At 34.3% G+C, this 16,058-nt stretch overlaps 1 protein-coding gene across 2 annotated transcripts; it reads left to right on the top strand.

Moving 5' to 3' along the window:
- The first annotated feature begins 875 nt into the window (after positions 1 to 875).
- On the top strand, positions 876 to 3,889 carry LOC107826008 (uncharacterized). Of its 2 annotated transcripts, XM_075257354.1 has the most exons (4): positions 882 to 1,007; positions 1,136 to 1,166; positions 2,030 to 2,339; positions 3,490 to 3,889. In XM_075257354.1, the coding sequence occupies exons 3-4, from the start codon at positions 2,057 to 2,059 to the stop codon at positions 3,714 to 3,716; spliced, it is 510 nt and encodes a 169-aa protein (XP_075113455.1). In that variant the 5' UTR covers positions 882 to 1,007; positions 1,136 to 1,166; positions 2,030 to 2,056; the 3' UTR covers positions 3,717 to 3,889. The 2 variants fall into 2 exon arrangements, with proteins under 2 accessions (XP_016508427.1, XP_075113455.1); XM_016652941.2 differs by lacking the exon at positions 1,136 to 1,166 and having other exon boundaries at positions 876 to 1,007.
- The last annotated feature ends 12,169 nt before the right edge of the window (positions 3,890 to 16,058 follow it).

Here is a 16,058-nt window from a genome sequence, read left to right on the forward strand (position 1 = left end):
AATCCGAACCAACCCGGTCTATGTACATCGGACGTATGTCTTTCCTTTTCCTTTGTGAAGTGCTTATGCTAATCATCAACGTAATAGACAATTCAAAAAATGGACTAGACTTATAATGCGAAGAAAAAATTACTACTACTATTTGGCTGTCATTTTTTCCCCTCGTCCATTTAACTATCTAGTAATCAGACCTCACACACTCGACAAAATTCAATTTCGTGCAAAATATATTTACGATGGAGTAAAACGCTATCTATCAAACGTTCTTTATTTTCAAGACTTGATCTTAGAGATATTTTATTAAAAGTGAAAAAATTTCAATTGTTCCTCTTTAGATTTCATTTCATTAGATGATAAGGAGATCAAAATAAGTGATACAATCTTGTTTAACCCAAAAGTCACAAACTGGTCTTTATCCAACAAAATTAATCGATCATAAGTCAATTGTTTTTGATGTTTTGGAAAAATTAACCAATCCAACCAAACTTTGTATGAATGATCCAGATTTTCCCCCATAAAAATATAGAATGATATTTTGGTCCTAATATTCTATCCAATTTAACAGAACTTTGTCATAAGAATAGTAGTACACCATAAAACTTGACCAGTAAGATTTGCTTACTTTATTCCTTGGGACACTCCATGCATACACGTGTTCGGAGTGCGATTCAATTCTCTAATCAATTACCAATAAATAAATCTATTATATCACAAATTAAAAAAACTAAAAAGAAAGAGAAGTTAATTACTCCATAAAAGGTGACACGCTGAAGTAACGCGTAAAGAAAATTGTGATCCATAACATATATATATATATATATATATATATATATATATATATATATATATATATATATATATATATTATGGAAACCGGAGTTTCAAATTTGATCTGATGAATTTAGTAAATTTCTGAAAATATAAGTTTCCAAATTTCAGGTGTGTTCAACAAATTGAAGGACAAGGCTACTACTAAATTTCAAAACCGATCTCCCTGATCCAACAAGGTGACTCCTTTCTTCTTCTCCCCTTACTTTCATTTGTTTTGGTATTTGGGTTTTAAATCTACAGTCTCGTTGCCGTTATTTTTGCTTTACTTTTTTGTGATTTCAACATCTTTTATTTGTTTCTTTAGGTGATCAGGAAATTGGAAGCAGTAATATTTGGTATAACGTGTTTCTGTTTGATTTAGTAATTCTTTGTTTTCTGCATGTGATCATGTATCTGTTTTGCTAGCATTGATCCTTAGTTAGCTAAACGGATATACTTAATTCCCGTTTAACAGCTTGAAATAATCCTAATTCTGGTGTTTTTTCATCTCTAGTCCTTTTATGTTGTGTAATCTACCAGTAGACCCGGGGGGTGGGGGTGGGGGGGGCACGTAACCAAATTTTTGGATTTAGCATGGTAGTGTTTTACTGCTAATTTCATGATCTAATCTTCTTTCTGAGGGTGGAAAAGTTGGCCTTTTTCCCTCCCAATTCAGGTTGCACAATTTGTTTTGGTATAGAAAGAGTTGATCTTGTCCAAGGATATAGTTTTGTGCAGCTTTTTCTTTGTGTAATTCTTTTGCCTTAAAAAGATTGAATTGGATAATATCAGCTTATCGAGTTGTGACATATCGAGATGTTGTATGATTATCAGGTTAGTTGTTCATGACCTTTAAAAAATCTAGATGCAACTATGAGTTGATGATAGCACATACGCTCATTGGCTCCAAGAATAGTCTGAAATTTGTTTGTTGTTCACTCTAAAATTTGTTTGTTGTTGACTATAAAATTTAATTGTTTATTTGGTTGAAATAGATTAATTGACTATGAGAATCATGATCTTTATGTGGTATGTGGTTTCCTTGTTGTGGATTGAATAAGATCTAAGCATAAATCCTCTTGTGAAACAAGGTTACAGAAAATGCTAATCGATGGCGCCTGGGGTGGTGTTCAACTATGAAAACTATGGTTCTCCATTTTACCTAGCTGATTTATCTATTCTGAATATTTACATCCTTGTTGTGCTTGTTGCGTTCCAGGCTCTGATAATTGAATTGAAAAGAAAAATGGGGGACAGGCATGGAAGTGATGACAAAGGACTGTTTTCTCATCTTGCTGGATATGCCGGGGGCCATCACCACGTAGGCTATGGGGCATATCCACCTCAAGGATATGGATATCCACCACAAGGTTACCCGCCTTCCGGCTATCCTCCACATGGTGGATACCCACCCGCAGGCTATCCTCCTCCTCCAGGCGCATACCCGCCACCTGCATATCCTCCACCTGGTGGATATCCTCCTGCAGGTTACCCTCCCGCCTGCTATCCGGGTCATTCATCACATCATGGTACGTTGAATCATTTTCCTAGTACTCATTGCTTCTTAGTTCTTACATCTGTTTCAAGATATAATATTCCGCCATTTATTCGCACATCCCATGTTTTCTCTCGCACAGTTCTGATTAACTGCATTCTGCTTTATTACACCATGACTGAATTATGGGTAAGGAGTCACGACGAGATGATAAAGCTATGAATCCCAAGGGTGATTGTCCATGGAGGATTAGGAAAGGAGCATTAGACGGGAAGAATGTTGATCGTCCATGTGGTCTGTTTATATTTGTGACCACCTTAACAAACGGACTAAGTAGTCCTTGCAACCTTGTGGAGAAACACCATAGCTCTGTTTTTGGGTTTTTTTTTTTGGTGGGGGGGGGGGGGTAGGGAGGGGGAGGGTTTCTTATTATTTGAAAAGTTAATGAAACTGATATAAATTAGGCTATTTTGTTTATCTTAGAATGTTTGCTATCTTCTGCTTGCTCTGGTTCTTAATATAATTGATAACTTATACACTTGAGGCAATGTCCCTGGCATGTAGCCTACTAGTGGTTTGGAGGAGAATACATGAACTCAAATGCATGATCTGATAAATTCGAACTGTTGATCCGTAATTTAAGTAGGTGATACGTACCTTCTACCAATAGAGAAGTAAATAGAAATTAAAAGAGTAAGGAGATTATTGAAGCTTTGGTGTGAGAGAGAACTTTTAACAGGTGTACGTGCTCCGCGCACTTGGATCATCTCCCAGTAGCATTGCTTTTATTCATCTCTTTGAGATTATACTTTTGATTACTGATTTAACTTGCTTACGAAGCTACAATCTCATGTGCTAAATAGTATAGTACTGGTCGTGACTTGGTTTTGAGTTAGTTTTGGTTATCAGACGTTAGTTTTGAGTTTACTTGGTTTATGTTAGGTTGTTAGTTCAACGCTTAAGTTACCCAAAGAGAGTGCTGGCATCGCATGCAATATTAATTGGTTTTTATCCTTCCATTTCCATACCTCTTTGCATTTTCCATTTAAATCCATCATTTGACAAGTGAATCCTACTTGCTTTTATTGAGCAACCACCGAGTACATCAACTTGTACTAATGTGGAAATGGATCTTATTGTTATCTTTTACATTACAGTTGGTTGATTATTAAGAACTTTTACAGGACATGGACCTAATATGGGAGGTATGCTAGCTGGTGGTGCAGCTGCAGCTGCAGCTGCATATGGGGCTCACCATCTCATGCATGGTCATCATGGTCGTCCTTTCGGCCATTATGGCCATTACGGCCATCATGGCAAGTTTAAGCACGGAAAATTCAAGCATGGGAAGTTTGGCAAGCGTTGGAAACATGGCATGTTTGGCAAACACAAGTTCAAGAGATGGAAGTGATTCATTATCCAAAGTTTACAGGATTCCTGCTATAAGTTCTTGCTTGTTGATGAATTTCTTGTGCATTTTGTGTGTCTATCACTGATATATATTCGCGTATTATCAACACCCTACATATGGTTTGGTGTATACAGTGATTATAGTTTAAATTTGAAGTTGATTACTTTCTGCGAGATGTTATCCATATTATTCCATTTTAAAGTCTCATCTTGATAATGACGGAGTCAATAACTTTAGCTTATAAGCTAGTTTTTGCAGCTTAATACATGTAGCAAATCCGAGCATTTTTTTCCCCATTCATTTGTCTGTTACATCTTAAACCGAAGAAGATATTAATGGAACAAAAATGGCTTAGTTTTATTAGATCAATTTTTGTCTGGTTTATTCAGCTAAAATGAGAGTAATTCCTTCGGCATGTCCTTTATGTTTTCAATTTTTTTTAATATAACCTGCTAAGAAAGTGATGTAAGGACCTAGTTCTGAACTACTGAATGTTTAACTTCACCAAAAAAATGAACTTTATCTATAATGAAGTTTGTATGTTTTCTCATATCTTATTTGGACTAGTCTCTACATAGTATAATAGTAATGTTGTTTAAAAATTAGTGACAACGATTGGCTTTTGGTACTGTAGACGACAACTCATGCCGGAATTGTTAGTGATCTTGCATGAACCGAGAAGATTTAGAGCCGTTTTGCCAAAAAATGTTTATTTTGAAAAGCGTTTTTTATTCAAAAGTGCTTTTGAAAAAATATTTTTGTACAATAAAAGTTTGTATTTGGTTTAACCAAGCTTATTGTGTTTGACATATCTTTTAAAAAGCACTTTTAAGTATCATATTAGGAAAAAGGACAATAAAGGTTCAATTTTTAAGTATTATTTAGAAAAGAAAAATAAATTTAAATATTTATTAGAAAAGAATTCAATTAAAATATAAAATGTAAAGTAAAAATATAAATTAATAATTCTAATTAATATAAAATATAGTTATTCTAAAGCAATAACATTAAGTGTTTGGTATTACTTATTATTACATGATAATTTAAATATGTCAAAATACATCATTCAATACAAATTTAAAATATAGGAATAGGAGAAAGAGAATAAAAATATGATTAAAATAAAAGAAGAGAAGAAATGTATAGTAGAAATAAAAGAAAAAGGAAAAGGAATAAAAATATTAAATTAATGAGGGATAATTTAGAAAATATAAATTTATTGTAAGGTTATTTTTGTCTTGAATAAACTAGTTTTCTACTTCTGCTTCTACTTTTGGAAGAAGCTAGAATTTGTAGTTTCTCCCCAAAAGCAGAAATACTAGTTCTGTTGTTGCTCATAATTACCTTTTTTATTTTGGCCAAATACCTTAAATTTTTCCAAAAGTACTTTTTTGACCAAAAAAAATACTTTTGGCCTCCTACAAGCTTGGCCAAACAGACTCTTAATTGCCATCTCAATAATTAATTGTACTTTCTATTTGCTTAGTCATTAGTAATTTGAAAGGTTAAACTTATATACAGTGACATCTTAAATAATTCTTATATATTATCTATTGCTAACTAGTTATTAGGGGTATCAATAGTTCGGTTCGGCCAGTTATTTTATAAAATTAGCATCATATAAATTTTTTGGTTATTTTATTGTGTATAAATAAAATTAGACTTTTCAAAACCGTCTCATGTCGATTTCTCTTCGGTATCGGTACGGTTCGGTTAATTTTCGATATTTTTTAAAAAGTCACTAGTAGAAGTAAAATGCAATAACATACGTACTTTTATAGAACTGAGGAAAACACTCTATACATTTTTACTATTTAAAGGATGATGAAATTAAGAACATGAAAGATGGTCAGAGTATAGATTCATTAACCATTCTACAACAGCGTAAAAGAAACTAAAGAAAAGATAAAGAAAATATAAATTACACGAGTGGAAAGATATTAACCAAGTTGGGACTCAAGAATAAAGTCTATAGAAGATTAAATATTCAAAAAAATAAATCTAAATCGTACGAAATTAAACATATTTAATACATTGTAGTTTGCTACTCATAATCGCCAGAATACCGTGTGTCTTGCCAGTGAATATGCGGGAAATAGGTTGGAAATTATGATTTTGAGTTTAATTACTTGTTGACTTTTAATCATATTCATAATTCCAAGGCCCACGAAAAAATTTAGTGCTTTATTATTTTTAAACTTGATATATAAATATATTTTTCACATGTAAATTTATTTGGTACGGTTCGGTATTTTTTCGGTTTGCTTTCATAAAGTAAAAAACTTACACTAATTATCGGTACGGTTATAGGTTTATATAAAAACCTACGATTTTATTAAAAGAAACCTAAAAATCGATTCGGTATGATACGTTCCGTCGATTTAGTCAGTTTTTAAATATCTATTGACACCCTTACTGACACGGCCCGGACTCCCACGGGGGCAGCAGTGGGGAATCTTGGACAATGGGCGAAAGCTCGATCCAGCATTATCGCGTGAATGAAGAAGGGCATAGTTATAGCAGATCATGTTAGACTTGTGCAACATACAGAATAGCAAGTAGCAAATATGTAAGTTGAGTTTTGGTAGGGTTCGTGGGAAAGAATCGTCGTAGTACAAACCATAAAGGAAAAGAATTCTTTTTCCTCATAACAAGTCTTGACTTCAATTTCCTTCTCCAATGTTACTTCCTTCAGTCTCCAATAATATTAAACCCTAATATATAGGAAGCTGTCTTTCCTGCGCCACAACTTACCCCCCAACAGCCGAAGACATAATAATGTCAAAGGAGACGAAGTTACATAAGAAACCAGCCTTTGAGGACAGTACATCCATTGTTCCATGTGATATCTTATATTTCATCCTTATTAATCTACCTGTTAAATCTTTGTTACGTTTTCGATCTGTTTCCGCACCATGGAATGCTATAATATCTGAGGAAGAATTCACAAAAGCTCACCGTGATCATTCCAAAGCTTTGGGAGGTAAAAAACTCTTGTTACAAAGAGCTTTTACCTCCGAATTCAGGTTTATGGACTTGGAAATTAGTCCACAAGTTGCCATAGAAAAGCAACTCTTTCCTCTAAAGAGATTTCGTGCTGATCATGATGTTTTATGCTCATATGATGGATTGGTACTATTGAAAAAACGTAAGTCTTACAAATTTATTTTGTGGAATCCATCAATTAGACAACAACGAACTCTCGTATGTCCATATCTGAAAGCTTACGACAACATACTTCCTTATGGTTGTGGGATGTGTTATGATTCTATTACTGATGATTACAAGATTATTTCGATCTATAACGAGGTTTATGTTGTTTGGTCTATGAGTAATATGAATAGTTGGACGGCAAAACCAACTCTTCCTATATTAAAGCAAAGTCTCTTTAGTTTAAGAGGAACAACTAGTTCATGTTCATATTTCTATGGTCAGGGTATTAGCACATATGATTGTGTATTTTGGTCTCTAAATCAAGAACTTGACCATCTTGTATGTAAAGCTTCTAGAATTATATATTTTGATGTGAAGGCAGACGAACTGAAGGTACTTCCAAAACCAAATTTTATAAGTGAAGATGATCAATTGTTTCGTTTGACTACTTTGAAAGGTTGGCTCAGTTTATATGGTGGCAAAACCATGGATGAACTTATAAACATCTGGATCAAGGAACAAGATGGATGGAAATGGTTAATGAAACTTTGCAACGTACCATTAGGGTTTTGCGAGCATTATTTTGTAAGATACAGTGAGCTTTTGTATTGCACAGGAAATGGTGAAATTATCTTTAAAGGACCAACCAAATACCATTTTTCCATCTATAATCCTAAACAACAACAGTTTGTTACAAAGGTTTGTATATTCAATAATTTCGAATATGAGTATCCTCCTGTCACCTTGTGTTTGGATAGCCTATATTTTCCCAGACTCAATGTCATGGACGAGAGGAAGTTACTCGGAATGAAGGTCATAAATCCCAGAAGACAATTGTAATATCAAGACCGTACGTTTCTATCAACAGTAATCTTATACTACGATATTTTTAGTTTTGTAATCTTCTTAGAATTAATCTTCTGATTCATACGTTTGAATTTTTTTTGCTTTGTTTGTTGAGATAGGCCGAAATCAGTGTGTCCCAGGTCTAATTATTATTTATTTATGTACATCATATTAGGCCCATTAGTTAGTCTTTAGTTAGCTTTTTATTTCTTTACATATATTGGGCCATGTATATACACAGAGGGACCCAGTTTTGTAATAGTTAGATGATTCATTTTTGTTCTAAGTCAATAAAAAATATCTCGAATCTTCTCTCTTTCTCTCTTTAACCCTAAGTTCCCCTTCATTGAATCTATGAGAATAATGAACATTAACATGGTATCAGAGCACAAATCCGTGCTTATTTAGTGTTACGCTTCCGACCAATTCTACCCTCGCTGGTTTTCGTCGAATTTTCGAATTCCAACAGTGTTCGTCGATTCGGTGATATTTTCGGTTGATTCTTCTGTTTCCGATGGGTTTTCATTGCGCGATGGAGTTTTTCGATGTTAAATCTGAAGGTTTGGTCGATACTCTTCAGGATTTGACCGTCTTTCGAGCTAGGGTTTTAAGCTAGGGTTTTCTCATTCATTTTCCTTATCTTTGAAGGCCGTTCTCTTTCTGGTTGCGAAAGAGGTTGGTATACATTTTCTATTTTCCCCTATTCTGGTCATATAGTTGTTGGTATTCTCATTATTTTAGCTGATTTTTTTTTAATTTGTTGCCAATATTGCAAATGGTAATTCTGATCCCACTCAAACACCTGCATCTTCTACTGGTTCGCGTATTGTGTTTCATGAGGACGATTATACACATCCCTGACACCCCTTATATGTTCACCCTTCTGATGTACTTGGGACTTCTCTGGTCTCCACTTCTTTTGATGGAACATGTTATGGTAGCTGCAGACGCACTGTGTTAGTTGCTTTGTCTATTAGAAATAAAATTGATTTTATAACTGGTGCTACTGGGAGACCTCCTGATGAATCACGCTTAGCTAGACAATGGCAAAGGTGCAATGATCTTGTAATATCTTGGCTAGTAAACTCTTTGTCTAAAGATATTGCTCGAAGTGTAGAGTATTCTGAATTTGCTAAGGATATATAACGAATTAGAAGAGAGATATGGTAAAGCTGATGGTGCCAGGGTCTTTGAGTTAAAAAAGGAACTGGCCCATATCTCTCAAGGGTCACTTGATATAGCATCCTATTTCAATAAGATAAAACAGTTGTGGGATGAAATTGCCTCCATCTCAGCTGGTATGGCAAGTGTTTGTACTTGTGGGGCCAAATTAGCTGAGGATGAGAAACAAAGAACTTATCAATTCCTCATGGGTCTAAATGAAATTTATGTTCAGACCAGGAGTAACATCTTAATGATGAAGCCTCCTCTTTCTTCTGTTGGTACAGTCTACAGTATTCTTTTGTCTAATGAGAAGCAGAGGCAGGTATCTGCTGGGACTTAGTTTCCCTCTAATTCTGCTTCATTCACTGCTGGTATGAACCCTACACCACCTCACAATGCTGCTGTGTCAAAGCCTAATTTTCCTTCCAATGTCTCTTTTGAGTCTACTAGGTCTTCTGGGTATGCAAATATTGCAAAAAACCCGGTCACAGCATTAACAAGTGCTATAAGCTGCATGGCTTTCCTCCCAATTTTAGACCTACTGAGATTTTAGGCCCCAAAGATCAGCTGCTCATGTTGAGCTTGAAGCCAACACAATGCCTGGTGTTCCTACTATGGAGTGTGGTGCTGATGTGTCTCAGTCTCAGTGTCAGAGTTCCTCTGTAGAGCCTGGCCTTACCAAGGATCAGTATTCTCAACTGATGATGTTACTTCAGCAACAAGCCCAAATCACTGTTTCCCTTCATGGTTCCAACCTCATAGGGTCTGCCAACTTTGCTGGTATGTTGCCCACCCAAAAGGGAGTGTCTTATGGAGCCTGTATTATGAGTAGAGTAGATGGAATAGTTTGGATAATAGATTCAGGAGCATCTGATCATATGACCTCCATTAAAAGTTTGATTTTCAACATACAAACCTTACATGTTCCTTACTTAGTCTCTCTTCCCAATGGCTATAAAGTCAAAGTTACTAATATTAGTTCTACAGTCTTATTTCCTGATCTTATTCTTCACAATGTACTTTACATTCCTAGTTTCCAATATAATCTCATTAGTGTTCATAAGCTATTATGTCATGATGCTGATATTGTACAATTTACCAAGGCTGCTTGCACTCTACAGGGCCTTTCACTGAAGAAGCCAGTGGTGCTTGGTAGGCTGGACAATGGTCTCTACAAACTCTTTCAACAAGCTACTTCTGTTGGGCAACAATGTTCTGTTCCAATCTCTCCTACTGTTAATACTTCTAGTTCTGTTTCTTGTTCTTTTCCTGCAACTAGTGATTCATCCTCTGTAAATACCATTGATGTACCTAATAAATTCAACAAGGTTGATGTTGCTTGGCACTATGGACTTGGACATATTTCTTTTTCTAAGATGAAACATATGAATAATATTGGCTGTATTTTTTCTTCTAAACAGTCTTTTACTTGTCCTATATGTCCTTTGGCAAGACAAATAAGATTGCCTTTCTATGACAGTTCTATACAATCTACTAAAATATTTCAATTGATTCACATAGATACCTGGGGTCCATATTCTACACCTACTTATATTGGCTCTAGGTACTTTATAACCATTGTTGATGACTATACTAGAGCCACTTGGACTCATCTAAAGGGTGCAAAGAGCAATGTTTTTGACCTTCTCAAAGCCTTTATTGCCATGGTTGAGACTCAGTTTCAGTCTGTAGTCCAAACAGTTAGAAGTGATAATGCCCTTGAATTGCAGGTTCTGCCTATTTCTCCAGTAAAGGAATTATTCATCAAACTTCATGTCCACACACTCCACGGCAAAATGGAGTGGTGGAGAGAAAGCATAGACATTTACTTGAAACAGCTAGAGCTCTCCTCTTTCAATCTCATCTCCTTATTCTATTCTGGGGAGACTGTATTCTTACTGCCACATACTTAGTCAATAAGTTTCCTTCTACTTTACTTCTTGGGAAAACTCCTTATGAAATGTTGTTTGGGTTTGTACCTGAATATTCTCATCTTAGAGCTTTTGGGTGTCTATGTTACTCTACTGATACCAAACCCTATAAGAACAAATTTCACCCTAGGTCTATTCCATATGTCTTTATAGGATATCTTTTTGCTAAGAAGGGATACAAATTATATAATCTCTCTAGCAAAGCAGTATTCATCTCAAGGGATGTTACTTTCAAAAAACACATTTTCCCTTTCCTTAGTTCATCTGTTGGCTTACCCACTTTCCCTTCTCCTCTCTCTTCAGACATTTTTGACCCTTCTCCTACCTCATCTCCTTCTCCTTCTTCATCTTCCTCTTCCTCCTCTTCTTCTTCTCTTTCCTTTGATCCTTCATCCCCTATTCTTTCTTCTCCTTCTTATTCTGGTTCTCCTTCACCTTCCTCAAATCCTCTTATTTCTTTCTCTCCTACTTCTGATCTTCCTTTGAGAAGATCTTCTAAACCTCACAATCCTCTTACTTATCTTAAATATTTTGTCTGCCATTCCTCTTCTCTAATACTTACATCAAGTCATGATGCTCTATCTATTACTCAACTTCATATTCATGAGCCTCACTCCTACTCCCAGGCAGCAATTGTCCCTAAGTGGCAGGATGCTATGAGGAAGGAATTTGAGGCTAACAAAACTTGGGAAATTGTTCAGCTGCCCCATGGCAAAAAGCCTATTGGCTGCAAATGAGTTTACAAGGTAAAGTATAAAGCTTATGGGAATATAAAGAGGTATAAGGCTAGATTAGTTGTAAGGGGTGATACTCAGGTGGAGGGTGTTGATTTCCATGAGACAATCTCTCCTGTTGTCAAAATATCTACTGTTAAGACCCTAATTATTGTGGCTGTCAAACAGGGTTAGCCTATGTTCCAACTTGATATCAACAATGCATTCTTGCATGGTGATCTTGATGAGGAAGTTTTTATGAAACTCCCTCTTGGTCTTTCTGTTGGGTCTTCTTCTTCCTCTGCTCCTTTAGTTTGCAAGCTTCAAAAATCTCTATATGGCTGAGCAGGCTTCCAGGCAGTGGTATGCCAAGTTATCTCAAGCCTTACATTCTAAGGGCTTGTACATTCACTCAATGATTACTCTTTGTTCACTAGGGGTTCTGGGAACTCTATGTTTATTCTGGTTGTCTGTGTGGATGATATTATATTTGGCACTGATGAGTCTGAATTTTTTTCTCTTAAGGCCTTTTTGGATCTTCAATTTAAAATCAAAGGTCTTGGCTCTCTTAATTACTTTCTTGGGATTGAAGTTCTTCATACACCTTCTGGGGTTCTTCTGCATTAGAAAAAGTTTATACATGATCTTTTAGCTACCTTTAACTCTTCTGATTGCTCTGCTGTAACTTGTCCCCTTGAGTTAAATATGAAGTTAAAGGCTAAAGAAGGGGATCCTCTTCCTAATCCTGAAAAATTATAGAAGCCTCATTGGTAAGCTAAATTTTCCCCCCACACTAGACCTGACCTAAGTTTTGTTGTGCAACATCTTAGTCAGTTCATACAACAGCCCAGCTTTCCTCACATGAAGGCAGCTTTGCACCTGTTGAGGTATCTCAGAGGCACTTCTGATTTTGGCCTTTTGTTCTCCAATTTTCCTGATCTCTCTTTGCAGGTTTATTATGATAGTGATTGGGGATCCTTCCCTGATAGCAGGAAATCTATTTCTGGTTTCTGTATATTCCTTGGTGGCAGTCTCATTGGGTGGAAATTCAAGAAACAAGCAGTGATCTCTTTGTCTTTAGCTGAAGCTGAGTATAGATCTATGAGCAAGGCTGTGGCAGAAATTACTTGGGTATGTAGGCTTTTATCTGATCTTGGGGTATCTTCTGCTTCTCTTGATCCTCTCTATTGTGACAGCATCTCTGCTATTCACATTGCTCGCAATCCTGTCTTCCATGAGCGGACCAAACACATTGAGTTGGATTGCCATTTTATTCGTATACCAAGCTTGTTGAAGGTATCATCAGTTTATCTCACACTTTCAGTGCTTCTCAACTCGCGTATGTCTTCACCAAACCCCTGTGTGGGCTTTCTCATCATTTTCATATTCGCAGATTGGGGGTTCTCTCACCCTCCAATTTGAGGGAGGCTGTTGAGATAGGCTGAAATCAGTGTGGCCCAGGCTCAATTATTATTTATTTATGTACATCATATTAGGCCCATTAGTTAGCCTTTTATTTCTTTACATATATTGGGCCATGTATATATACAGAGGGACCCGATTTTGTAATAGTTAGATAATTCATTTTTGTTCTGAGGTCAATAAAAAATATCTCGAACCTTCTCTCTTTCTCTCTTTAACCCTAAGTTCCTCTTCATTGAATCTATGAGAAAGATGAACATTAACATTGTTTTCAGTGTTCAGCCATGCATTTTCAATTTAGTTTGCAAAAAATTGGAAAGGAAAACGTTAGCTAATTGCACCGTCACATAATTGAAATAAAGTTAGTAATTGCCATCCTTTATAGGAGTAGTAAGTTAGGCAGTGAGCTATATATACCATATATCTCTATCCTAACAATAAACAATTTATACTATTTTTCGTGTGATTGCAGCATTTACTACATGAAGGAGCGATCCAAACTTATTAGCCCGCGTATAAAACAAGATGGAATCCCACCAATGACGTGCATGGAGCAAAAATCAGAGATGATTTCAGAATTTAATTTTGTTTTGTTGTATATTAGATAAGTAAAAAAGAATGGAGGTAGTACTACATGAGTACTGGGCCAACTGGAGCATGGTTACAAACTCCGATACATGGCAATGGCTAGACAACTTTACTAGAGAAAGAGAAAATATCTAGTTAATTGTTTTAGTAAACAAGAAGTATTTGCATCAATTTGTTCAAGATATACCTTTGTTGCTCCCGTTTAAGTGAAGTATTAATTAAATGAGACGGTTAAGAGCAGCGAAGCCAGAAAATTCAATAAGGGTGTTCAAATTTTAAACACCCTTTGCCAGTGGGCTATGCAAGGATGTTCAAAGTCTGTTTTTAATCAATAACAAGTAATATTTTACCTTATATGTAGTATAATTTTTCGGCGAAGGGTGGTCAACCAAAGTAGCTTCGCCCCTGATTAAAAGAGATAACGAATAGTTAAAAGATTAAAAAAACATATATCTATATTAATCTTTTTTAAGGGATGTGTAAAAGATAGTAATATAGACTAGAGGTAGTACAATTCTTGAAGTCCTCGTACTTTGAGTACAATTCTCTATGGCCCTTCATGTTGTCTCATCCCACGACCTAAAACATGTCGTATAACCAATAGAGGTGCACACCAATATAAGAGTGATTTTATGGTGTGCCTCATCCAACTACCATTAGTTACGTGAGACCTCTTTTTATCGTAAAAATAGTACGAGTTAGTCAATTTTCGGACTGATCATTCAAAAATAGACAGCGTTTGCAAAGTTATTGAAAAATGTACTTTCATTAATATCACACTATTAAAAACATAATATAAAAGGTTAGCATTAATTAATGATTAACAAATATGGCAGTAAAATATTTGTACATATAGCAGATTTAATTCAATTCAAATCAGCAAGAATCAAGTTATTTAAAAAGACAGTCCTAGTATTTAATATTTTCCCCTATTTTTTCTCTCCATTCCATAATATGTTTATGTTTTCGTTAGAAACACATCCATTCCATAACAAATTTTTCCATTTCCATTCATGGACCTTTTTATATAATGTAATGTAGCAAAATTATACATCTTTATATTCTGGTGAAATAAAATATATATGTTTTATTAAAAAATATAATGTATGTTTGTGGTATATATACATTATAAATCATTTATTTTTTTAGGAAAACTCATGTAAATGTGCATATATTGTTTATATACGTCTTTATATTTAAATATATATCATCGATCCATTCCATAACAATTTTTTCCTTTTTATACATGGACCTTTTTATTCAACTTAATCCTAGCAAAATTATATATCCGTATATTCCAATGAAGTAAAATACATATATTTTGTGAAAAAAAATATAATGTATGTTTGTGGTATATTATAAATCATGTATTTTATAGGAAAAATCATATATATATATATATATATATATATATATATATATATATATATATATATATATATATATATATATATATATGTGTTATTTATACACTTATTTATATTTAAATAGATATTATTAATATGCCATTTATATTTTGCACTAATATAACATGCATATTTGTATAAATTATCCGTATATAAACAGTATATGTGACATATTTTTTTTTCTTTTATATACATATTAGTGGCATGTTAATATTTTAGATTAAATTTTATGTAAGGTATAGGCTAGCAATATACGTTGAATAATATCAATATAATAATGTATATATGTGGTATAAATACATATAAAAATATATATGACATATTGATGGAATATTTACATTGTAAACTATCACAATATAATATACTTGAAATATATTAAAGGTATATTTTGAGTTAAAATAAAATTATATAGAAAAAAGTTTAAAACTCAAAAAAGAAAAAAATACTAAAATTCTCATTGTGCAGAGGGATTATTTTTGAGATATTCTTCTTTCAGAATCTTTGATATATTTGGGTAAGTGTTATTTATGGAAGAGAAAAGAGAAATTATGGAAGAGTAAGGGAAAAGAAAATATAGTAAAAAGTATATTAGTATGGAGGGATCCCTTAGTTAATGGAGTTATCAATGTAAAAGTGCTAAAAAAGTAATAAAAGAAAAATTGCTACTTTTAGAATAAACAAAGCCCACTATCATTTATGAAAATAGTTTTTAAAAAGGGAGCAAGCATGTAAAAATCTCTTGAAAATAGCCACTATTTTGCTGCAACACGGAAAGTTTTAGCATAATATACTGGAGATCGGTGCACCTGTGTATGAACTTCCAGCATATTATGCTGGAACTCCAACACGCGGAAAGTTTCAGTATATTATACTGGAGTATTTTTCCGGATTTTAAACAGTGCTTTCGTTCAAATTTATCTTTACATGAAAAACGGCTAAATTTCGATTAATTTTGAAACGGTGGCTATTTGTGAATGACCATTTGAAAATCTGGTTATTTTGAATTTCTCCCCTTTTTATGTCGCACATTTGTGGATTCATATCTTATAAATTTGGGCTCACAAAATTCTGAGAACACAAAGTTGTGAGACAAAAAAGAGACATCACGCAATTAGTGTT

The sequence above is a fragment of the Nicotiana tabacum genome, chromosome 7, assembly GCF_000715075.1.
Source record: "Nicotiana tabacum cultivar K326 chromosome 7, ASM71507v2, whole genome shotgun sequence".
Classification (NCBI taxonomy): domain Eukaryota; kingdom Viridiplantae; phylum Streptophyta; class Magnoliopsida; order Solanales; family Solanaceae; genus Nicotiana; species Nicotiana tabacum.

Coding starts and splice junctions, on each gene's coding strand:
- LOC107826008 (XM_016652941.2), top strand. CDS start 2,057: ATGGGGGACAGGCATGGAAGTGATGACAAAGGACTGTTTTCTCATCTT. Junction 2,340..3,489: donor GGGTCATTCATCACATCATG/GTACGTTGAATC, acceptor GAACTTTTACAG/GACATGGACCTAATATGGGA.